The 26,148-nt window shown below is 33.4% G+C and overlaps 1 protein-coding gene across 13 annotated transcripts in view; it reads left to right on the top strand.

Moving 5' to 3' along the window:
• The window catches only part of EPHA5 (EPH receptor A5), a 343,456-nt gene that overhangs the window by 269,696 nt on the left and 47,612 nt on the right, over positions 1 to 26,148 (top strand). For 8 of the 13 annotated variants that reach the window (XM_078068722.1, XM_078068726.1, XM_078068721.1 and 5 more), the window contains 2 exons: positions 15,255 to 15,320; positions 25,138 to 25,205. In XM_078068722.1, coding sequence (XP_077924848.1) covers positions 15,255 to 15,320; positions 25,138 to 25,205 — 134 coding nt within the window. The remainder of the gene's footprint in view (positions 1 to 15,254; positions 15,321 to 25,137; positions 25,206 to 26,148) is intronic. The other 5 variants (XM_078068724.1, XM_078068728.1, XM_078068723.1 and 2 more) reach the window with 1 other exon arrangement.

The following is a 26,148-nucleotide window of genomic DNA, read 5'->3' as shown; positions in this document are numbered from 1 at the left end:
CTGATTCTATCCATAGATGATATATACATTGTGCCAACATTAAAAAAAAAATCTGTACATGACTTCATTTGAAGTCATGTAACTTTGTTTAGTACTTTAATTTAATTGTTTAATACTTTGTTTGATACTTTCACTGTTTAATACAAAGAGATACCTGGTATAAAATATGGAGAAATAATACACGTAAGAATGTAAAGGTAATCATAATAGCCAATCACAGAGCAAATATTTGAACAAACGTCTTTAAAAATATATACGAATATAAAATTAAGTGAAAAATTTTCTTTTTTTTTTTTTTTAAAGATTTTATTTATTTATTTGACAGAGAGAGAGGCAGCGAGAGAGGGAACACAAGCAGGGGGAGTGGGAGAGGGAGAAGCAGGCTTCCCGCGGAGCAGGGAGCCCGATGTGGGGCTCGATCCCAGGACCCTGGGATCATGACCTGAGTGGAAGGCAGACGCTTAACGACTGAGCCACCCAGGTGCCCCTAAGTGAAAAATTTTCTACATTAATGTTATTTTTCCTAGATATTCTAGAATCTTACCACAAATCTTTACTGCTAAAGTTATTTGTGAGATCTTCATATGCCAGTAACACATGCTACTTTTTAAAGGATACCAAGCTCACATAATATTTAAGCAGTGTAGATATTAAATCTGAAAAATTATTCTGATTTTCTTAATTTTTTTAAATTATAATTACCAGGAGAATGCCAATGTATTGGTCCAATCTTCCTCAGAAAACTTTTTAAGATGAAATTTAGCTACCCAAATGACTAATTTCTATCTCATCATGCCAAAGATGATGTAAAATCTAAAAAGTTATCAAATCAGCATGAATTCAGTATGTACATAAGTAATGTTGAACATTGTTTATATATAAATTTTGATGAGACAAATATATAAATCAAAATTCTACATTTGTATGACTTACATGTTTTCTAGTGTATAAGGACGTCTTGATTTATTTTGAGGTCAGTATCTGACTCTTTCTGATGTAGTCCTATTCCAGCTATTTCAAATGTACATACAGTGGTCTTCTAGATTTACCTCGTCTCTAGTCATTTGTAATGTTATGGGTCAGGCTAAACCCAGCCTTTCCTGGAATCCTAAAAAACTATAGTTAATCATTTCAAACCTGTGCTAGTTTATACCATCACTCTCTAGCTCCAGTGGGAAAATAGTTACTTTTTTTGTAGTTTTATAATACAGTCATTATAAATCTTTTTTTATTCCAAATGCTTGTATTTTTTCATCTTCTGAAAATTAATTTAAACCTTTTGGTTGCTGGATATTAACCAACCTTTTTATTTATTATTTACTTTTTTATTTTTTTAGTTGAAGTACAGTTGATGTACATACAATATTATACTAGTTTCAGGTGAACAATATAGTGTTTCAACAACTATATACATCACGAAATGTTCACCACGGTAAATCTAGTTACCATCTGTCACCATACAAAGTAACTACAATATTATTGACTACAGTCCCTATGCTGTGTTTTTCATCCCCATGACATTTATTTTATAACCGGATGTTTGTACCTCTTAATCTCCCTCATCTATTTCATCATCCCCAACTGTCTTCTCCTCTGGCATTTTGAGTTTCAAACAGATGTCTATTTTACATCCAGTGTTTTTCTGCCCAAGAAAGAGCCTTCTAAATATTCATCCCAGAAATTGAAATGGAAAGTCCTTTTGTACATCTCATCTCTCTGGTTGGAACCTGTGTAGTTGGCCCTTTGTTTCCATCCTTTCTCAAAACCAGGGTGACTGGATCCTGCTGCTATGTCTCCAACCCTTTGAAAACCCCCACTCTAAGAGGACTCCTAAATAACCCAGTTTGGAAGTCTGTCAGGGGATCATTTCCGTACATCATATGTCCTGAAGTGAAAATCACTATCAATTCTGCTTCCGTCTCCCCACCCACTGTATTATAATTCCTTAGACCTCAAATATGCAAATTGCTGGACTGCTTTAGCTATGTTCCAACATGTCTTCAACTTTAGATTAATGTGCATTTCCTTAGATGAACATCCTTAGATGTCATTATTTTGACATTACCAAGATATCTTGCCATCAGCCTTTTCTATACATTTCAGTCTTTATTTTGCATTGCATGTTACATAGTTGGCATGGTTAAGATGATTGTCCTAATTTCTTACTAGCTGATATTTTATTTATGTTTGCATTTGTTAATTTTATGATTAAAAGTTATATGGAATATGGAAGACAAAATACGGAAAGAAAACTAATCATATTTATCCACCAGAAAATCAATATTCATGTTTTGCCATACATTTTAAGATCTTTTTATATATAAGGTTGAGTTCATAATTTATAATTTTATTTGCTGTTTTTCTTTGACTTCACATAATAATATAAAGTTTCCTTGTGAATTAAAAATATTTTAAAAGTAAAATTTGGTAGCTTTTTGATATTCTAATGCCTAACCTTTCCCATATGCTTTCTCTTTGGTTTTATTTGTTTCTTTTCTTTTTTATTATTGTTATGAGGGAGAGAAGTTGCTATTTCTATCTTTAATGTCCTTAGAATGTATTTGTATAATTCAAAGGATCAATGAATATGAATATTTTTAAGATTGTTGATACATATTGACAAGTGGCCCTCCTAAATCATTGTACCAATTACCATTCCTTCCAACAGTGTGTGTGGCATTTCCTGGTGGTACACAAACTAGTCAGTCTGCTAATTTAATAGGAAAAAATAGTTCTGTATTTTTAATTGCATTTCTTTTTTATTTTTGAAATCTAAAATGTTTATCGATATATATGCAATAACTATAGTCATTAAGTTTTCTATTACCTGTTTCATAATGTACATATAAATGCTCTTTACCTATTTAGACTAGTGGGATCTTAGTTCTTCATATAGTGAAGATACATCATTATAAGTGTCAAGATTTGTTTACTTTTTAGTAATGTTTGTTTTGCATTAGATACAATTGTTAATTTTATCTTTTGGGGAATCTAAATTGATATCTTCTACAGATGTATGTAAGTGCCAGCATTGTTTGTCACCCTCTCCCAAAACTGTTTTAGGTCTCCACCTGCAGCATATACTAAATAAGTGTGTATACAGATGTTCTGTTTCCTACACTGCTCTGGGCTATCAAAGCTATTCTTCTAATCTGTCTAATTTGGACCAGGATCATATTAGTTTAAATATTCTTTTAAAATATTTTTCAATACTTGGTCAGGCTAATTTCTGCTACAAAATCACATACGGTCATAATTAGAAATATTTTATGTAAGTACTCTTGTGGGTACACACATCTATATACAATTATATGTATAAAAAACAATTGTAACCATAATTAACCACTATTATGTTATATATGTATATAACATATTAAAATAGTTAAAATTTATCACCATTATATCCAATTTTTAACTTATGACAATTACTGTAACATATGATCTTTTTTTTTTTTAAAGATTTTATTTATTTGACAGAGAGAAAGACAGCCAGAGAGGGAACACAAGCAGGGGGAGTGGGAGAGGGAGAAGCAGGCTTCCCGCTGAGCGGGGAGCCCGATGCGGGGCTCGATCCCAGGACCCTGGGACCATGACCTGAGCCGAAGGCAGACGCTCAAGGACTGAACCACCCAGGCGCCCCCATTTGATCTTAATATTACTGACCAATACTAATAGAAAACAAAATACATTTAAATGGAATTTGAATGGTTTGATGTGAAAATGAACATTTAGTTTCCTTTTAAATCAATCTCATAATTAATCCTATTCTCATATGTTTATCACAAAATGAACTTACTTCTTGTGTTTTGATAATTTCAGTATACTTCCACAATTACTTTAATTATTTAAGTATGAAATAATTGATTAATTGATATTATTCTTTCATTAAGACAAATGGCTGCTTAAAACAAATGTTACTATCAGAGCTATGCTTAAAATATTTTTTTAAGCTGGAAAAATTAGCATCACTTTTCCGCAACTTTATCTGTCCTTACTTTTTCCTCTCTACTTCTCTCAAAGTAAATTGAAGCCTAAAATAGCACAGGTTAGTCATGAGAGTCACACACTCCTCTCAAAGAAGCTTTAAAGAGAGACCTGTTTCAGCAGTGAAATGACTGGGAGGGAAAAGCTCAGTATTAACTTTAAGCATCTACAAATGGAGGTAATTGATGTTTGCTCAGTGAAAGAGTCATCCTGTAGAAGAAAGCAACACATGATTCAGTATTTTGTATGTCAACACTATTATTGTGCCAGAACAGAACTAAGATGCCAGTTGATTGCAAAGATGAATCTATGTAATTTTCCTTTATTGAACTAGTAAAGATTATCTCTTCTGTGGAAATAAACAAAAAACACCCAAATGAGAACAAGCAAAGGCTATTTATTAAGAGATTGCTATAGCAAGAGAATCAGCCACCATCACTTGGCATCTGGCAGAAACCCAAAGGCAGGCAGTGGAGTGTAAAACCTTTATAATGAAAAGAAGGGAAGGCTTTAGTTTTGCCCTGATTGGAAGTTATTGGCATGGGGTAGCTGGAGGTGGGCTAACTGGAAGTACAGCATCCTGTGGGATTGGTTAGGGGAGCATGTTTGATTTCTTCTAGTTGGTCCTGAGTTGGACGATTGGACAAAAATTAGGGAAGCTGGTATTTATTGATAAAGTCCTGACCAATTGACCACTTGGGTCAATTGCTACAGAGCTTATGCTTTGGCTTTCTGTCTAGACTGATGCCTGCAGGCTTGGTGTCAGAGTTCTATTTTTTTTTTTTTTTTTTTTTTATTTAGTCTACCCATTGTCCATTTGTATAGTCAGTCTCTCATTTATACATTCACTGAAGACTAGTACAGGTCTTTTTATAAGTTTAGTGTTCAACCATAAAAAAAAAAAAAAAAATAAAAAGAGGAAAAACTTTAAGGAGTGTAACCATGAATATATTGGGAATTTGTTTTATTAAGTGATCAGATAAATAACTATTTCAGGGGCACCTGGGTGGCTCAGTTGGTTAAGTCTTGGTTTTAGCTCAGGTCATGATCTCATGAGTCATGAGATCAAGGCCTGGTATTGGGCCCTATACTCAGTGCAGAGTCTACTTGAGTTTCTCTAATCCTCTCCCTCTGTCCACCCCTCTGCTTACTCTCTCTTTCTCTCTCTCTCAAAATAAATAAATAAATAAATAAATAAATAAATAAATAATAAATCTATTTCAAATCAGTATCACTTTGAATTTTATTGGTTTATGAAAGAAACCATGTGATTTGGGAGTTAAAGGATAGAAATTGTTTAAAAAGAATTTTATCAGATAACTTAAGAACCAATATGTCTTTATAATGTCAGAGAAGTGGGAGAAAAAAAAGAGGGGGAAGTGAGATTGAGTAAAGGTGAAAAAAATTACATTTGTAGTTGTTCTCAATAACAAACTTTTCCTTTTACCTACCTATTTGCCAGTTTTTGAGGTCAGATACCAGTTTGTAGTCTGTCCTACTTATATAATGCCTACAATGTTCTATTTCCTATCTGCTATTTGGGGAGAAAGTTGAGTTTTCAGAAGATTATAACTGAACTGAAGGAGAGTTCATCCACCAGATGCACAGCAAGCCAATAAAAACTGACACCAAGCCTTTGAAGTGAAGAAAGATAGGTGACTTATTTGTGTGGTACCACCCAGGAGAATAGGGAGCTAGCGCTCAAAAGTCCGGAGCTCCCTGATGACTTGCAAGTGAGGATTTTAGGGGCAAAATTTGGGGCAGGTGTCTTCTGAAAAGGTGGATGTCATTGACGGGAGGCCCAGGACGTCACACAAGCACGTGTTCTGGTGCTACTTCCTCTGGTCTCTGGGGGTCTTTTCCATTTCAAAAGACTTAAAATCTAAAAGAAATATATTTATTCCTTATATTAGAGATTTCATATCTTTAGGTAGTGCTGATTAACTACTTGTCCTACAGCTCCCTATGAATAATAAGCAAGGATTCCTATGCCTTGAGCCTCGGCCTACATGTTCTTTGGCCAGTTGAGCCATGCCTGGGGGTGATATGACCTCTAATGTACATTTTTTCCATCTGAGCTGACAAGATGGATATTGGCTTTAAAATATAAATACTTGGTAAGAGTATGTAGACCAAACAGAGTAAAAAGGCATTAGTGTTCTATTGACCATATCTAAATTATAGCTTACATATATTTATGTATATATTATGTTTATACATATTTTCATGTATATGTAAATACATATGACATATAAATGTAGACATATAAGTGTATAATAATATAGTAGTGACATTTAGGTTTTTAAATTTGAATAATATAAAAACATTTAAACAATGTATTAAAAGCTGAAACAATGTGATTTTCTTGTTCAAAATATCGCATCGGAGCCACTTTTTGAAAAAATACTTGATGTATCATGTAACCTCTTTTGGCTATAGCTCACTAAAGCAGATTTTTCTGATCTTTGTGACCTGTAGGGTTTGCTTTTTTTTTTTAAGATTTTATTTTTTATTTATTTATTAGAGAGAGAGAACGCAAGCACAAATGGGGGTCAAAGGCAGAGGGAAAAGCAGGATCCCCGCTGAGCAGGGAGCCCGATGCTGGGCTTGATCCAAGAACCTGGGATCATAATCTGAGCCGAAGGCAGATGCTTAACCAACTGAGCCACCTAGGAGTCCCTAGGGTTTGCTTTTTTAATGGGATTTGAGTCTTTGACATGCTTCCTACTTTCATAGCGTGGACATTCTAATAGTGAGATGTCATTTCAATGTAACACAATTAGTATTGTGTTTTTAACAATTGGTACAAGAATAGAATAGAGGGTATGATTATCTTTTCTTTAGTGAGTACAGAAATATTTTTCAGAAATGGTAAATTTAAGCCAGACCGGGAGAATGAAGAGACATTTTATCAGTTCATTGATAGTGTGTGATAAGGAAGGCATATAGGATGAATGCACACGGCATGTCTGGTGTTCTGTGACTCTCTAGATGTCTACAAGGATTTCCACAGCCTCTGCCTGGGACCCTCCCCAGCCTCACCTCCAGTCCTTTCTGCTATTTTTGGCATGAGCTTTCTTATATACAAACATTATATATGTATATATAAAAATAGTATATATAATATATAAAAGTATATAACTAAATATATATGCGGTTCTGCTTTGCTCCAGCTCAGTAACAGTTGAAAGAAAATCTTTTATGTCAAAATATCCACTTCTTGAAAGCTCTTCTGACAAATCTGTGGCAAAACCGAGCTTCGCTTTCATCTAACTTTATGTAAGTCTGTGGTCCAGTAACTACAGGGCAAAGTAGAGATGCTGAATACAGATAATTTTATAGTTTTGTTATTTTGGTTGAGATATTATGACTTCTGGTTAATCTAAGTAGCTAGTACTGAAATACAGAAGTTCAAGAGTCTGTTATTAAACATTAAACTTGCCGTTAAAAGAAACCTGTAAAGATCAACGTTAGAAAGAAAGAAAAACAAAAAAACGAAAAAACTTGTGGTTTAAAAAGATAGAGAACAGGGTGAAATTTAGTTACTTAACAAACCAGTCTTAATTGTAGATAATATAAATTAACATTTAAACAAATTGCAGAATTATTTAAAGTACTTACCAGGGAAGAAATTGTTTTTAAGCGCCTCTAGGCACTTCAGAAGTTTCTATTAACATGCAGACCATTAATATGCTAATTATAAACCTTTCCCTTTGTATTCATTAAGCAAATTCCCCTAAGACTATTATAAAACACATCATTCAATCCAACAAGTATTTATTGAGTACCTATTGGATCCGTGGTTGTCAGTCTGGAGGAAATTCAGAAGTAATGATACCTGGATCCCACAGCCAAGCTATTTTGATTTAATTGTTCTAAGGTGAGGCTTGGGAATTGTCTTTTGGTTTTTGTTTGTTTGCTTAAATATCACCTGTTGCTCTAATCTGTAGCTAGTTTTAGAATCATTGCCTGATGTGAGTAGAAAGTTGTTTTTATATAATTTCTTATTCTGAGAGCACAGCACATAGATTCTTAGTAAATATTTGCTAGTAAGGAGGATGTTTGTGTCTACTACTGCAGCCAAAAGTTTACAAAAGTTGACTAATATTTGGGGAAATTCATTTTGAGTGCCTAAATATATACTGGAATAAGCAGACTGAATCTAACATGTTCAATGACATTTGCTAGCTGCATCAGCCTTTAACTGTGGCATTCATGGAAGAAGAACCTGTTTTATAATGATCTTTGGCCCATTAGAATGATTAAAAGAAATACAGTGAATCTTCATTAAAGTATAGCTTGGGAAATAGATCAATTGAAATGTTGTCTAAAGATAACTTATCTCAACCTTTCTTTCTACTTTCATGTAGTGTGTGATAATCCGAGGTTCTAATGGTTGTTTCCAAAGTAAGAAATAAGGAGAGTTCCTGATTCTAAAGATAAAGTCAGTTTTTTGGTTTGTTTGCTTTTGTAACTTCATCCTTAAGGCAAAGGGATGACTGCACATGGCACACTTAGATTTGTAGAGTTTGGGGTTTTGTTTTTATTTTAGAAATCCTTGAAATGTGTATGATTTATTTACCTTGGTCACTTATATGATTTGATCTCTATTTTATACATGCACTAGTAGGTATATACATTCATAGCATGCATATACATGCAATAATAGAGTTGGGGCCATTAAGTAATTTTATGGCATCTATCCTTTAATACTTTCAAACAAAATTTGTATATTTTGCTATAGTCAAGGCTAGAGCCATATATAAGCATTTTAAGTGTTGTTTGTAATTTATTGTGAATTAATTTATCAGATTTTTTTTTTTTAACCTGGTAACAAGCTATTGAGGAGGAAGAAAGAAAGGTCTATTGCAGAGTTCTCCATGACAACATCTTAAGTTTTCAATAGAGGGGAGGGGGATGTGGCTGGGGAGCGGGAGGGAGGGAAAGGAACTGGAAGATGTGGAAAGAATTGTGCTTCCAATGCAGTATAAGGCAATAACTGGTACCCACGTCTTACCCCCACAGCTTGCTTTCAGCACCATCTTGGGAAAGCTGCTTCTTCTCTGAGTCCCAGAATTCTTAGCTCTAAGATGAATATACTAATAGGACATTTCAGGCTTGAAACAGGAAACACAAGGAGAAAGAAAATGTGTTGGAAAGACATACTCTTCTTGTGTTTCTCCTTTACTCTCACACTATTACCACATTTAACAATGCTTCTGGTACCAGATAGTTGGGTTTTATTTTGTTTTGTTTGTTTTTCTACACCAAGCAATTCTCTATGACATCAGCTGGGTGGCCTGCAATTCAATTCAATTCTGACAGTAACTGGAGTTGGCCCCACAGGTTAAGGACTCAGTCCCACAGGACTACCCTCTACTTCAGACAGCAGTCACAAGTAGTCAGTCCCCAGGTTGCACACAACTTCTGTCCTGCAATCAGGGGTTCTCGTGACCTGCCTCCTTGAGTTCAATCATTTGCTAGAACAGGTCACAAAACTCTGGGAAACACTTACTTACATTTACCAGTTTATTATATAATAAAGGATATAATAAAGGGTACAGATGAATAGCCAGTTGAAGAGATACATAGGGCAAGGTCTGAAAAGGTCTCAATTGCAAGAGCTTCTAGCCCATGGAGTTGAGTTGCATCACCCTCCTGAACCATGGATGTGTTCACCAAACTGGAAGCTCTCTGGACTCTGGACTCGGGATTTTTATAGAGGCTTCATCATGTAGGCGTGATTGATCATTAACTACTTCTAGCCCTTCACCTCTCTCGGGAAAATGAGGGCTATGACTGAAAATTCCATACTTCTACTCATAACCTATGTGTTTCTGGTGACCAGCCTCCTCCAGGAGACCACCAGGAATCACCTCATTAGTACAAAAGACATTCCTATCACCCAGGAAATCCCAGAAGCTTTGGGTCAAGAACCAGGGTGAAAGATCAAGTATTAGAACAAGAGATGCTCCTAGTGCTGTTATCACTTAAGAAATTACAAGAGTTTTAGGAGCTCTTTGTGCCAGGAACTGGGGTCAAAGAGTAAGTGTTGGAGCAAAGATTCTCCTAGCACCCATATATACAAGCGTTTTAGGAGTTCTGTGTCAGGAACTGGGAAGTAGGTACTCTCTCTCTCTCTCTCTCTCTATATATATATATATATATATATATATTTCTCATTATTTCACAGCAAGATATGAGAGTGACAAGCTTGGAATTTGATTAGGTAAGACTGAGATCCACTGATGTTTCAAAACCCATCCACCAGGGACTTGTGCTTAGGTATGACCATTGTTGGTAAAGCATCTTAGGGGGTAATAAGGAGGCACCTATGGGAGGCACCTATAATTGTTGGTGAGGGATAAGAAGCCCTATAGTGAGGACAGAGAACTAGAAAAGAAGCTTGAAAAATTACTGCATATAATGATATCCTATTCTAATTTGTCTAGACTGTGACTTGGAAATAGTGATTGAATTGCACATATAAATCCCAACATGTATGGTAGATGTAGTATTCCCTCAGAGTTACTCAAAGACACAATCAAAAAATAAAATAAAAAGTTCTTTATAACCATTTTGCATTACCTTCTCTTTAGGGTGGAATAATTTGATGCCTTTGTGCCAGAAGCATGGGGACTGAAGAGTAGAGTTTGGGAGCCACGTACATTATAATTATGCTTTTTATCCCTTGCTCAGTATTTGCAAAAGATTTCTGCAGAAATAACCACAAAAAATTGAAATCAGGGAAAATTAAAATTGCCCCATAATGCTAATTAATATAACACTCCAACAATAGCTCTTAAAAAAACACTTTTGTCATCATGTTACTTCTTTGCACACTGATTAATATATATATATCATTGATTTTCATTGCATCATAGACTCCACAAATGTATTTTGTTTACTTCAAAATATTTATTCATTATTTAGTTCTTTTAGTATGGCCAACTTCATGCATATTTTCTGCACCTCCCTCTTTGCCCTAAGACCAGATTATTATAATAATATTAGTTTTAAAACTTCTAAAGTGCTCACTGTGAGCCTGGGACAGTGCAAAGAGCTTCACGTGTATTATGAAACTCATTCTTCCAAACTGCATTATGTGGAATAGTTTCTATTATTATCTCATTCACATCAATGACTGGTTTACCCAAATGATCCATATAGTAATGGATGCATCCAGGACTGCTCCTAGTTTGACTATAAACCCCATGATCTTAATTCTTTGGCTTCACAATGGTGTCAAAAGGTGAGGACTTTTTTATTGCTCTTTAATAGGTTTTATAGGATTGTGTTCTAAAGGCTTGGTGCCACTTTTCAGTGGCCTAAGAGCCACTGTGTTTTCTCTAGTACTGAGTACCCTCAGTTGGTGTTATTGTTGTTTTATTTAAAAGGGGTAAACTACAGAGCCTTTTTTTCTTCCCCTTTTTAATTTTTTTTTACCAATAAACTGAAAATATTTGTTACCTAATTGAAGTACTTGTTTTGTGAACTTACTCTTCCTGCGTTTCTCTCATTTATCTATTAGGATCTTAGTGTTTTTCTTATCTGCTGTATGATCTCTTGTTTAAGAATTTAAATCATTTATCCATAGCCTGTAGTCTTGGTTCTCTGATCTAGTGTCTGGGAGAATTTCTTCCCTAGAGTTATAATCACCTTACTTTGGTAGGAGGGAGGTTATCTTACTTACATTGACACACTTCATGCATATATTGATCAACTCTGTGTTAAGTCCTGGCTAAAGTAATTTTATTTGAATCTTTTTTGGTCTGGAAAGCTTCTGTTATCATATTTTAATCTTCTGAAGGACAAATCGAAATATCTTGTTGAAACAAAGATGCACAGTTTTTTTTTTTATTTTATTTTATTTTATTATAAGCCTGGAAGAGCTAAACTATTTTAAACTTGGCTAATGATGATCTTGCGGTAGCTGCATGAAGTTACTGCAGCCTTCCAGGTGCTGCAGACGGGAGGGTGCAGCTGTGGCCTGTGCGGAGCCTTCGCCCACACAAGTTAGATGGGCCGCTATTTCTAGCACATTTTGGTTTCTGTTTCTAAATTATCTCCGAGGCCTGTAAGCATTTTCAACCTGTACTTCAAGTATTTATTGATTAAGGAAAGAGCATGTATACCATCTGGTGCTGAGGTGTTCCTGGGACAGCATCCTCAGAGTTTATTTTAAAAGATTTATTTGGGGGGTTGCTCTTACACTTTCGATAGTCCTAGTAAAGGAACTTCAGTTCTAATCTTCTTAATAATGCATAGAATGCTGGGATCACTACTAAATCCTCAGAAAAAAATATTTTATGGAATTGATTCTTCAAAAAATTACATTGACCCTTCTGTATTTATATGCGTCGGTCTGAATATAATCAGCTATTTAGTTATATTATAAATGCAAATACGTGGTATGATAATATTATATGGATCATGAAAAAAACAATTCCTCTGAGATAATAAGAATCTAGTCCATCACTTTGATTATGGTATTACTAAGACTAAGCTACCACTTTTCTCCCAAAATGTGTGATATGCCAGATCCTGATCTAAGTGAATATATATATTCTCTCACTTCATTTTCACAAAACTGTCGAGATAGGATCTGTTATTATTCCTATTTTATAGCTGTCAACTGAAATACGAAGAGATTAACTAATTTACCCAAGCTAATTTATTTGTGCCATCTTAAAACAAGTCAGACACTCTCAGTGCAAAATCTAAAGCAATGACTCATAAGAATATAGAAGTACAAGGGCTTGATTTTACATGATTTCATATTTTTGATTAAAGTTTATTAAAACTTTAAATTAAAATTCTAGTGATAGGTAAGGTGATTTAAGTTCTTCCAGACTAAAATTTGTGGATTGAGTGTTACAGTGAATAGCATGTGTATGTGTGTGTGTGTGTGTGTGTTAAGTTGTAGGACAAAAACCTTATTATAAATTTTCAAATTAGGATGACTGAAACAACATTATTTTTAGGATCATTAGTGTGGCTTTTGTCTCAGGACACTGGCTGAATATTAAATCCTGCTAGGTAATGCCAAGCCTGCCTAAACACAACTCTACGTGAGTTTATAAACTGTGTATAGTTTACAACTAGAACTAGTTTGTACTTTAATAGGAGATCTCATCACCCTTTGTTTTTTTAATCATTGAAAAGTAATCAGATACTTTTGTCAACAATTATTATTTATTAATTATTTACTGAGTTGGAACTGTGCTGTTTGAAATTAACACATATATGCAAACTTTCCACATTAATAACTATCAGTAAAATGAGATAATTGTGCCATAGTTAATACCAATTACAGTAAAACGCTGACTACTTATGGATGCCATTCATTTCGTTTAAGCTGCGAAGAAAAAGAAAAGATCAAAGAACATCCTCATCTTAGGGAACTAATAGTCTAAGAAAAGAGGAAGGCAAACGTTCTTTAAGGGCAGATAGTAAATGTTTTAGGGCCTTACATTGTCTGTCATAACTACTCAACTGTGTCATAACAGCACTAAACAAGCCACACACAAGTAATGAGTATGGCTGTGTTCCAACAATACCCTATTTACAAAAATAAGTGGTAGGGTAGATTTGGTCCAAGGACTGTAGTTGGGCAACCCCTAATCTGAGTGCTGATACAAACAGAAACAGGAAAGTGTATTTATATAAGAGATCAGTATGTGTTTAAGACATTAAGGAAATAAATATAATTATAAAGAAATATAGTAAGATCTGCCAAAGTATTTCACAGATGTTTTAACTACTCTTTAAGTATTTTAATATTTTGATATACCTACATTATCTCTACAGTGAAATAATTTTAAGGCATATTTAAAAGATTTTATTTATTTATTTGAGAGAGAGAGAGAGAGAGGAGCACAAGCAGGGGGGGAAGCAGGCAGACGGAGGGAGAAGCAGGCTCCCTGGACGTGGGGCTAGATCCCAGGACCCTGGGATCATGACCTGAGCCGAAGGCAGACGCTCAACCAACTGAGCCACCCAGGCGCTCCTTAAAAATAGATTATAATAAATAGTCAAATAGGAAATAAATGTCACAGTGGCCGTTTATATTTACTAGGATTCCACTTTAGTGACAGCCAAATTCCCAGATAAGTAGTCCTAAAAATTAAAACATCATCAGTTAAAAATATATATATATATATATTCTCTCTCTATATATATTGAATATTCCCTACTTTTCCTTTGAAAAAGACCCTTTGGAATTTTTGGAATTCGATTTGGAAATACTTGTCTACGTTTGTTAGCATTTCCAAATTTGTGGTATGTTTATATTACACTTTCCTCTCCTTATTTGTTATAAAATAGAGTAGATACATTTCAAATAATTACAGTTCAAAATAGATTTTAGACAAAACCCTAGGCCTGCTGGTTTATGTATCATTGCTGAGCTCATTTTGCAGTTCTCTTGAAATCACTAGAAACAATATTCATAAAATACACTAGCAAGTGAATGCATTGAAGCACCAAATAACTTCTATGTTATATTCTGCCATCAGTTTATGTGGTTTCTAATGATAAAGTGCATTTTAGTAAGCAATTTACTTGGTATTTTCTGGATTTTTTATGAATATGTGGAAAATTTGAAAGAATCCTAAGTGTTGTAATATCCAGAAAAGTGCATGTATTGTATATAGCTTGCTTTTTAAATATAATAGCAATACAAATATATATTTGGAGATGCATTTTTTAAGTCTGAATACGTAAATTTAAATTGGTAGTTTTCCATTGGTGATTGGAGAAGTCATGTAAGTGTAACATTTTCAGTAGGTTGTGATAAATAATGCCGCTGGCACAGGCATACGAAATCAGTGGGTCAAATCAGCAGGACATTGTTCTCCCTCCTAATTTGTAGGCTCTATGCAAACATGTATTTAAAGAACAATTTAGCACGTCTTCTGAATATAAATTTTGCAGGAATTTCGGAGGAAAGATATATTTAAATGGGCTTACATCTTTATTTGTATGTCTATATTAATTGCATAATCAAATGCATTAGCTCATTCTATTTCCTACTGAATAAGCATTTTAAGTAAAATAAAGATAACTATTTAATATAGCTCTGTATTTCTTAAGTCCATAAAATGCTTTTTAATTTGAAAGGCATTGTGGAAGAAATTTAATTGTAATGCATTTAGGGATTTTGCTTTTGAAAAGCAAAACAGACACCTGTCTAAATTCATAGTGTCTTTATGCTATATTGAGGGAGTGGGATGTCTTCCTTATCTTGGGCTCTCTTGTTTGCTTTTCAGTTGCTGCGAGTGTGGCTGTGGAAGGGCTTCTTCCCTGTGCGCTGTTGCCCATCCAAGCCTAATATGGTTAGTGTTCCCCTCCCGCTTTCACTCCTATGTAATGTCCCACCTATATGTATTATTGTCAGCATTCCTTTTTTATTTTTCTCCATTTGTGTACATTTTAACAGTTAGTGCACCAGTTGTGCCTAAAAGAAGAGTAGATTGAAACTGATTTCCAAAGGGGAATCTGAACAAGTCATTGGATAACAGATAATTTCAAATAAAATATACACATAGCACATCATCCTTATGTCAAGCATTCATACTTCTCTTCCAGAGCTTTTACTGTGGTCCTGATTTAAACCAGAAGTTGTAAGATTGGAGCATCTGTTTTACATTTAACATGTTGCTGTGTTTGTTGTTCCATTAAGATTAAAACCATATCATATATGGAAGTGGAATGCTAATTCTTGGTGAAATCCTGCTTCAAGGTGAAATCACCATTTCTCTCTCCCAGAACCATGGAATGACCATAACTTAACTGGGATCTTCTATTTTTTTGTAATCATTGTGTATACATGTGGCATTGGAGAATAGAACCATATGTAATTTTAAATGGTTTATTTAATATTTTAAGTTTGAATTATAGTCCAGATGTTAGATATTAAAAGTGATATTTCTAACTTGATACTAGTGAAGTAAAAAGTATGCACATTTTGGGGATCAGTGTCCAAATGCGATAGTCTTAATTACTTAGAAATGCAAATCCTAAATATATATCTGGGTTATAGCTATAAAGCTCTAGGCTAGGAGGAAAGACCAAAGACCTCTATCTACAGATTTAGAGGGACTCCTACACAATAATGAGCTATCTTGTAAAAAGTGAAATAATCTAGATAATTTCTGCCCAGATTTAAGAGTCTAAATCCCTGCACAATTGTATTGAGCTGTGATCTGTAGTCAAAATTTGCCAGGAAGAGAGATTCTGAAATGCATTTTAGAGAAGTATAGGGTTTCCTTGGGGTACTTTAAATTGTAACTTGCATTCTCTAGGTGTAAATTAATTTTTGTTGATTAAAAAAACTGCTGTGAATATGTGCGCACACATGTGTGCATATGAGAAATGGTGGAATGGATACCAGTGATCTTATGAGAACGAGAGAAAGTAACAAGCAGATTGATAAAACTCAGAGATTTTTTTTTCAGTCTTTTGAAATTTTTGTACTTGAAAAAAGTTTGAAGTTAATATGGAAGCACAGATCTGTTTCACATGATTTAACTTACTCTGAGAATTCTTTTATGAGCATGGGGTTTTGGTAACAAACCAAAAGAACCTGAAATCTGGCAATGGCTAAAGTATAACATAAATAGCTTTACATTGTGATTTTTTTTAACCACTCTACGAAAAGCTAAAAACCAAACAAACAAAAAAATAGTTGCTGAACTGTTCACGCTACTGAGTCTTGAGTATAGTTGTTATAAGAGATATATCATCGCTGATGTAGAATAAGCAGAATTTACACCTTGGCAAAAAAGATCGACATCCAGGCCTACCTTGAAGTAAATCTCAAATATAACCTTAACGAGAGTATAAAAATTTATGAAGACATGACTTAGAAAGCATTGGCAAAAACAATCTTTAGCTAGATTTTAAATGCTTGATTTTAAAAATAGTATCTTTTATATGCAAATAATGCATCATGAAACACTACGTCAAAAACTAATGAGGTATTGTATGGTGACTAACGTAACAATAAAAAATAAATAAATAAAATAAAATAAAAACAGTATCTTTTTCCACTATACAGTTGGTTCCAGGGAGTTTATGAAATAAATAAAAGAGGAAAAGTGGAAAGGCAGAATTCTTCCTTCACAAAGAACACATCAGAAAACCTGATAACAGAAATGTTTTTCTAATATTTTTATTCAAATAACATTAGTAATTGTGGAGGCAGTGAGTGTATTTGTGTGTGTGTGTGTGCACATGTGCACACACACACACACTGAATGAATGAATGAATGAATGAATGAATGATTTAACCACAAATGTGGTTAGATGCCTAATAAAATGCTAACAGTTTTCGTGGAAAAATTTATGGAAGATCCAGAATTTCTTTAATGCATTCTTAGTAAAACAAAACAAAATAAAGCAGAAGAAAGAAATTTTAATTGATTTTACATAAACTGTAAGAGAGTTATCTAAAATTATTACTGAGAAAGAATGGAAGCTTAAGATGTTTTTATTGTTATGTTTTCTGAAATTCTGTCTCGTAATGGAATGTCAAGTCACTACGAGGTTTCAGTTAAAAATACTATCTGTTTAGATTAAAGCATTGATGGAAAACAACGTTTTATAGTGGAAATTAAGGGCTGAGAAGAATAATTTTCCTAGTACAGTCAGTACTGAAATACTGAAAATATTGAAATACTGAAAAATCTTGACCTGAAATCTTGTCATCTAATTTCATGCATATTCATATCAGTATGAGTCAATTACCACAAAAATATTTTCCAATGGAACATTCTATCATCAGCATTTGTGAACAGACATATTTACAATTATAAAGCAAAGGTTGTTAGACATTTTGAGATTTTAAAATCTCATTATTTTTCATTTCTAGAAAGACCATTCATGTATGGTTGGCTTTGACCTTAATGTAATGCAATGCATTACATTACAATGTAATTAAAATTGCCCACTGTAAATATACTGGCTTTTAAAAGTACCTTGACATACCTTGTGGAAATCTCAGGGTCTGAAAAGCATAATTTTGAAACCACTGATTGAGATCTTTGATCCTGCAGTTCAACTATATTAAAGCTTCTTCAATTCTCCAGAGTTGTGAGTTTTGCTGTTATGTCTCTCACCAGAAAACCATGCTCCATTCTTTCTCAAGTGTATGGTGTACTATTTATAAGATGACATTGGTAATTAGATGTTGCCACCTTTGATCTCAAATTATTTTTCATCACTCTAGTTGCCCACTTTGTGTGGAATCTGTACAGTTATATATAATGTTAATGTTTCAAATATTCTTTCTTCTTTGACTTCAATCTATCCAATAATAGAAAATATTTCTACAATATTTATGAATGAAACCTAGAGGCCTAGATTTTAGGTAGCCAAGTTTGCCTACATTTTTAGCAGAGGTATTTTTTATTGGCGATCTTTGACTTTATGCCATCATAACTGTCTTGAGATTCTAATTATTATTTCACTTCTCAAAGGAAATCTATTTTTATAAATATCCAGTGTTGAATGGATTGTTTTTTAATGTAAATAAAACATTAATGTGTGTAATTTCTAAAAACATTTATCTCTTAATATTCATTTGTGCTTATGTTTACAAAAACCAAAATATGTTTATAACATAATATTTATTATAAGTCCATCTGAAAGATCCCATGGTCCCCAAATAGCTTTTTCTTGTATTTCTTAAATTCAAACATATGTCAGACTATTTTCTTCTTTCCTTAATTTTCATGCTTTTCAAGTGTTTTCTTATCACTTGCTACTTTTTCTGAAGTGTTCAAGTGGCAAAGGAAATAGAGTTTTATATTCTGAAAACAGAGGTATTAAAGGTTCATTTACCTATCCTGTGACTTTTAGGAAATCTACCTCACATTTTAGAGATTTTTAAAAATATTATTAATCAGAGATATGAGGGAAAAACTCTAGCTTCTGTCATAATGCAGAGGTTAAGAACAAAACCAAAACAACTTTCTCTGACCAAAAAGATCACAAATTATATTGAAACATTATCTTGGGCCACCTGGGTGGCTCAGGCAGTTAAGCATCTGACTCTTGATTTCAGGTTGGGTCTTGATCTTAGGTCTTGATTTCAGGGTCCTGAGTTCAAGCCCCACATTGGGCTCCATTCTGGGTGTGGAGCCTACTTAAAAATCAAAAACAGAAACAAAAAAAAACATTATCTTAATGTTTCAATGAACTATTTTTCTTTTTCTATATTAAGTGAACATTTCTTAAAATTTGAAGTGAGCAAATTTTTATTTCCACATATATACAGCAGAGATTATTTCATTCATCTTCACATTTCTGCCAGGGAGGTATGTGGAAGTACTATTCCATTTTATAGAGTTAAGAGAGAGACATAGAATATAAAATTATCCCTTATAATTCTAGACCCCTATTTAAAGTGCTCATAGTAGGCAGATGTAAGGCTTGCCTACAATATATAGAGAATATATTAAATTCCAATTGAAGGCTTGCTATGTAAAATACAACAATGAACTGCTCCCAAATCCCTTTTTATAATACTTGTGGAACCTCAAGTAGGAGATATTATAGAAGATATTAAGTGGACCTACTCTAATGGAGAAATCCAATAGTCATATTCACGAAATAGTTTAAAAATTAATAGGATATTACCTACTCTTGCATTAGAACAAAATTTATTGAAAACAGGGAGATGGTCTTCATATGTCATACTTTACGAAATGTGTTTTTATATCAAAATTCTAAGTCAATTAAAATTTAACTCAATGTTGAAAAGTCTACAATTCATCTTTGAGTATTTGGAAGTGTTTAAGTCTTCCTATTGCTAATTCTAAAATGATCTGAAGAGTTCATTAATGAAAAACTTATCAATTCATATGTACTATACTATTTTGGAAGCTGTTATTTCAAAGGTATTCTTTTTTTCTTTGTCTTTTAGAATATGGACATTAAAAATGGTATGTAAGACATAAAATAAGAAATAAGTTAGTGTCTCATATTCCCTTTAATCATAGAGTGGTTAGTATCCTGACAGAATGTGAGATGGGAACTTTGCAAGGTATGCCTTCATTTGTGTGGTATAATCACTCCATTCCTATATCCCAAAGTGTGATTTTCAACATGAATACATTTCTCTTGAGAAGTATGCTTGAGAATTTTCAGTAAACAATAATAGATCATTTTTTGTAGAACCTAAACCTATCTATGAGGAACTCAAAAATCATAGTGCCCTAGAATATGAATGAGGAATATATGAATGAGATTCAAGGTCCTGCAAACAATACAGCCTAAATATCCATAATCTCATTTCACTATATTTTTCACTCACATTCTTATTGAAGAATATCATCCTATAAAACAAAACTTAATCTATTTCCAGTATTCATTAGATATATTAATAAGCTTGTGTTCATATGCTTCTTTATTTTATGAGGCTGAATTAGCTGAGCTTTCATTAAAACTACTTTTGTTTAATTGGAGAGAATCCTGAAGTGAAAAAGTCAAACTATTTCCTCAGAAGCTGTAACTTATGCTTTTTAAGATGCTAGCAATAAAATTCTTTTTTTTTTAAAGATTTTATTTATTTATTTGAGAGAGAGAATGAGATAGAAAGAGAGCATGAGAGGGGGGAGGGTCAGAAGGAGAAGCAGACTCCCTGCTGAGCAGGGAGCCCGATGCGGGACTCGATCCCAGGACTCCAGGATCATGACCTGAGCCGAAGGCGGTCGCTTAACCAACTGAGCCACCCAGGCGCCCGCAATAAAATTCTTAAACAAATTATGCAGTGGTTGAGGTCATTATTATGTAAGAATATGGGAGTGTGCACATTTGGAGAAGTGTGGTTTTTAAAGAGGTTTAAATTACAAGAAGATTTTATTTCCCATAAGTAAAACGTAATCGACTCTGCTGCTATTTGTTGCCTTTTGAATATTTTTTTTTTGCTTTAAAATATAGGTAAGGCATTTCCTAATCAATCTGGAAAATAGAGAGGCAACATAGAAGTGTCTATTTCTGACCTAGGGACTGCATCTGCTCACTCTTTCAAAGAAATTGAAATGCAGAACTATTTCTTCTCCCATCATTGCACCCCTCCCCACCTTATATAGAATTCAGTGGGAAATAAAAAGATTTTTTTTTTTTTCCCAGTGTTTTTCTGTAGGCTAAAGAAATGGAAAACTCTGATTCTCTGGAAGCTGTAATTGAATAAGGATTTACAGTCTCCTTTGGCTATTGCTTTCACTCATCTTTCCTCATTGACCATAAGGGTGCCATTTAGTAAATTACTAATTTTATGCATTGCTTGGTCCTCTGGAGGGCTTGACATTCATACTCTAATTTATTATCAAATTCTTAATTTACATCCAAGAATTAAATTACTCATTGGCACATCCATCCATACATAAAGATAATTGTTTACTCTTTCATGTATTGTGGAAATTTCAAATATAAAAATTTAGATGTTATGATTGAAGCTAAGTTTTTAAGATCAGAATTAGTATCATCAAGGATGTGTTACCCAAATTCTTAGGACAAGTATGGGAGAAAATAGACTGGTTTCTAAATAACCTATTAAAGTCATTATTATATTTATGTATTAAGTGTCTCTCTAGGACTTTTTAATAAATATTAACTAATGAATATGAATTCCGCCTACATTTAATATGATTTCTCATGCCCACCTCTACTACTAAACAGTAAGACAGCATTGTTTTCTAGGAGAACATAAGTATAAATGACAAGAAGATGATTCCCTTAATTACAAGCACTCCAGATATTTTTAGTACAATGATATCAAAGCTCATTAAAATTGTGATATGGAGCCAAATGAAGAAACTGTTTCTTTTCCATTCAGAAAAAAAAAAAAATTGGTTCCAGAAGGTAGGAGGCATAATTTACGTACAGAATGGCGTATTTATTGACTGTTTGTCTGATGGGTTAAAATTATGCCTCTGGAGCAGGTACAGAAGATGATACTGAATGAACAGGCATCCTGCAATGCTTTGTTAGCGAGGCTGAACCACTGCTCGAGGGCCAGTCTCTGTCAGCTGCACTTTTACTTGCTGTATCTTGTTGAGGCTTGTTTTAATGATGCTTTGGGGGCTTCCAGAACTTAATTTTATATGTTAATGTGACATACAGCCGTATATGTTATAGAGCTCCAGAGATGCCCATAGTCAAAAATATCTCCTTTCTATTGCCCTCCTGACTCTCACCTTAGGTATTAAAATGTTAACCAGTCCTCACCAAGGTATTCCCAGATGACTTTTTAGATGAGATCCAAAGTTTTATTTCCATTTTCATATGAGGAATTTGCATGCAATTTAAAAATCCATGAGGCTTATTTAATAATAAAGACTATTTGAAGATACAAGTTTGAAAGCTTTTTTTTTTTTTTTCTTTTGAAGGTAGGAGAGCTGTAGAATGGATGTTTGTTTTCTAAAGTAAACTGCAAAAACTTGTATACTTTTCAGGTCTCTTTAGAATTCTTCTAACAAAGGTTTTTTGTTGGTATTATTTAAATAACATAAATCTCAGGATGATTTCACACAATTGTAGTTAGAACATTGATTTTAAAAAGTATCAATAGCTTCTCTCTAGAGACACATGCATTAAAGATTGAAAGGATAATGTAATATCTAGAAAAATTATGAACAGTGCATTAAAATAACTTAAATGTCAGGCCAAACATAATTTCAGTACGATTTTATGTATTTGTTTTTTTTCTCTCCATTTCACCACAGTGATTTGATTCAAGATGTCTTAAGGACTCTTGGATGGCAAATGCCGCTAAGTGTTATGAATAAAATTTGAAAAGCCACCAAATCCCCATTGTGTATTTTTCCTCACCCAAGAATAACATACCTATTAAGTATATTATTTCAAATTTACTCAAATTTCACTTAGCTGTCTTTTATTAATAAACTGCCAGTTCGTTAACGTGATAAAACAAAGATAATTGTATTTTTCTTTCAAAAATGACACAAAGATAGGTTGTGTTATCTACTTTGTATAACATATATGTAATTATACACTAGGAAATGATATAGAATAAAATAGGTTTCATTTATATATCAAAATATACATATATTTAAGAACGATCATAGAATATGTAAACAAGGAATAGTCATCATTTGTATGTGTTGATTGGACACTTTATTTACATCACATAGTAGTTTTAAACCAACTTTGTAATGAAAATATTTTGTCAATCTGTCATTTTGGCTGTATTTTCTTTATGCAGAAATCAATGGAAATTTTGTTTTTAATAAACTTAATTTTGTTATGAGACCTTATGAATAGTAAATTCACTTCCTTAGAATTTCACTAAAAATAATTTAAATGTTTTCATCTGAGTCAGTTGTTTTAATGTTTTATCATGTACCTCATCAACTTAGTATTCATCAACTCTCCAAATACTTGTCATTGTGTAGATGCAATCAAATATCATTCACTTGTTCATTTATTCATTCATCAATGTGACAAATATTTTTGTTGCCAACTCTGAGACAGGCACTAGGTCACTGCAGAAATTTAGGGGTAAATGCTAGTTGCTGCTATTTATGAAACTGACAAACAGTAAGAGATCCAGAAGACATACAAAATGATTATGTTGCATTAAAATGGGAATCACAACGTGAGAGGAGTACAAGAAAACTACTAGGTTCAGATGGGGAAAGATTGCATGAAGTTGGGGTATCAGGAAAAAAAAACATGAAGAAGGCAAAAATTGAACTAGACTTTGATAATTGAAAATTGTTAAGAAGAATATCCTAGGTGTGGGAACCAGTATGTATAAATGTGTGGAAGCATGGAGAAATATCTTTAGGACCTGAAGATCATCCAGTATCCATGAAGATTAACAGAGATAGTGTAGGAAATATGCATTAGGGCTATGTTTAGAAATCTTTATCTTATTATTTTATTGAAGACTTTGCAGGAGACAACACAGTAGAAAAGTACCTTATTTATAGTAATTTGGCTACAGCCATGTCTAGTAGAGTTTAGGAAAATAGTTACAGAATGCAGGAACATCAGTTCAGAGGCACCTTATAGCAATCCAAATGAAAAATAACAAAGCCTTAATTGAAGAAGGGGTAGAGCTAATGAAAAAGTAGAGATGAATTTTAAGACTTTTATGTTATACAATGCTTGGGATTTGGCAACTAATTTGTTGTGAAGTACACAAGACAAAGGCTTTGTACGCAAAGGGGCCAAGGCCTTGCCAGGGTTATTAACAGGAAAAGAAGTCAACAGATCAAGACTGAAAGTAAAGAGAGATATACTGATTGGTTTTTCACATCTATTTTGTTTGTATGCCAGTGGAATATCCCTATAAAATAAATCTCTGAGGAACAAGAGTATAACTCTCAAAAGAATTAAACCAGAATAGAAGTATTAATTAAATTGATGGAAATGAATGGATTGACAGTAGAGAACCAGAGAAGTTCACATAAATGAAGAGAGGAGCAAGAAGCATCACAAAAGGAGTAGTTAGGGATTTCAGTCCATCATGAATAATTAAAAACTAAGATAAAGTCATGGGGTGACTATGTCATTAGTGAACCTCCAAGGACAGATTTTTTTAGTAACAGGAGCAGGTTGCAAGGACTTTGAAATTAGTAAGTTTTTAAGTAAAACAGGAGAGAATAAGTTTTCAGGAGTGGAGCTGAACTGAGAAGGGTTGCAGTTTGTGGTAAATTTGGTAGTGATCTAAGTGGATTGAGTGGAGAAAGATCCTGAAACCAGAGCGGGACGGGGGGGGGGAGATGATAAGAGTAAGATACTGAAAGGAGGACACTATTGAATCAGAGAGATATTTTGGGCAATACATTCTGTAAAAGGGCTTCTGAGGTGGCAAAAAAAAAAAAAAAAAAGAAAGGAAACAAAATTTCTAGAGTGTGGTGTATGGTGGAGAGACGTTTTGTTTTTTTTTTTTTTTTAAATGGATTTGGATGGCTTCTGACTTCTCAGTGAAATCTGGGCAAGACTGAGAGATACTGGTGGCGGAAATATGATTCATCCAAAAGAAGGATTGGTGTTTTCTCATGCTACTAGTGTGAAAATCAGTTAGGGCTGCAATCATTTCAGTTGCATTTCATGCTTCTGGGCTTCATGTGATTCAACGCTTGGAGATGTGGCTAATTGTAGCTTACTCTGTTCCAGGAGGTGTGGTTACAGCAAAGCAAAACAAGATCCAGAAGAGGAAAAGATGCATTTTCATAATGGGCACAGTAAGCAAATTGTAAAAAATCAAGAGAAAACAAAATAGAGGAGATTTTATTATTATTTTTGTTTATTTTCAGACAAGGAGATTTGTAATAACTGACCAAAATATTGTGTTTAAAAGTTTAAAAAGAATGTAAGTGTTCTGTTACGTTCCTGTAAAGCATATGGGCTAAAGGGCATTGCTGCCTGACTCTAGACAACAGCTAGATGGTTTATTCAATTTTTTAAAGAACACCTTTATTATAGTTATTAAAAAAAAAAAACCTTTTCAATCATTATAAAAAGCTGTTACATTTCAAACCAAATTTCCAGACCAATTCTAATTTCTTCCAGCACAGTCAGTAGAAATTTATTGTTAAATAACAACATCAGATGAAACAAATAAAATTTCTCAGTATTTTTTCTCCTTTTTCTAGCATTATAGCAGGAATTTCCATGAGCAGATCCTGTAGCAACAACCTTTGTTCAATGATTTGAAAAAGACTATCCTTTTTAAAAATACAGAAAATCAAGTTTTGATAACATGCTTTAAAAATTAGCCTAAATGAGTTCTAATTAATGGTGTTTTAATATGTGCATTTTTTCATAAATAGTATAGTGTTAGTTGATTTGCTAAGTAAATAAAAATAATTTCTTTTTTGTCACTCTGCTGTTACCATAAAAGTCAAATAATTAAAGCCATAATTCATGTTGCAAAGCATTGGATCTATTTTCATAGGTCCTATCTTATTTAATGGTATTTATCCTTAAAAAAAAAAATCTTGTGAAATTGGTAGTCATTAAATGTGATGAAACTGAGGCTCATAGAAACTTAGAGTCTTGGATAAAGCCATGTAGTTAACAGGAGTAGAGTGAGAGGTAGAACTTATCTTTTTCTTTTGACTTCTGTGTCAGTCATACTGGACCAAAGCACCAGAAAAATTATTTTAAATTATTTTTTGTAAAACC

Source organism: Halichoerus grypus, chromosome 3 (genome assembly GCF_964656455.1).
Source record: "Halichoerus grypus chromosome 3, mHalGry1.hap1.1, whole genome shotgun sequence".
Lineage (NCBI taxonomy): Eukaryota > Metazoa > Chordata > Mammalia > Carnivora > Phocidae > Halichoerus > Halichoerus grypus.
This window is presented reverse-complemented; position numbering and strand designations above follow the sequence as displayed.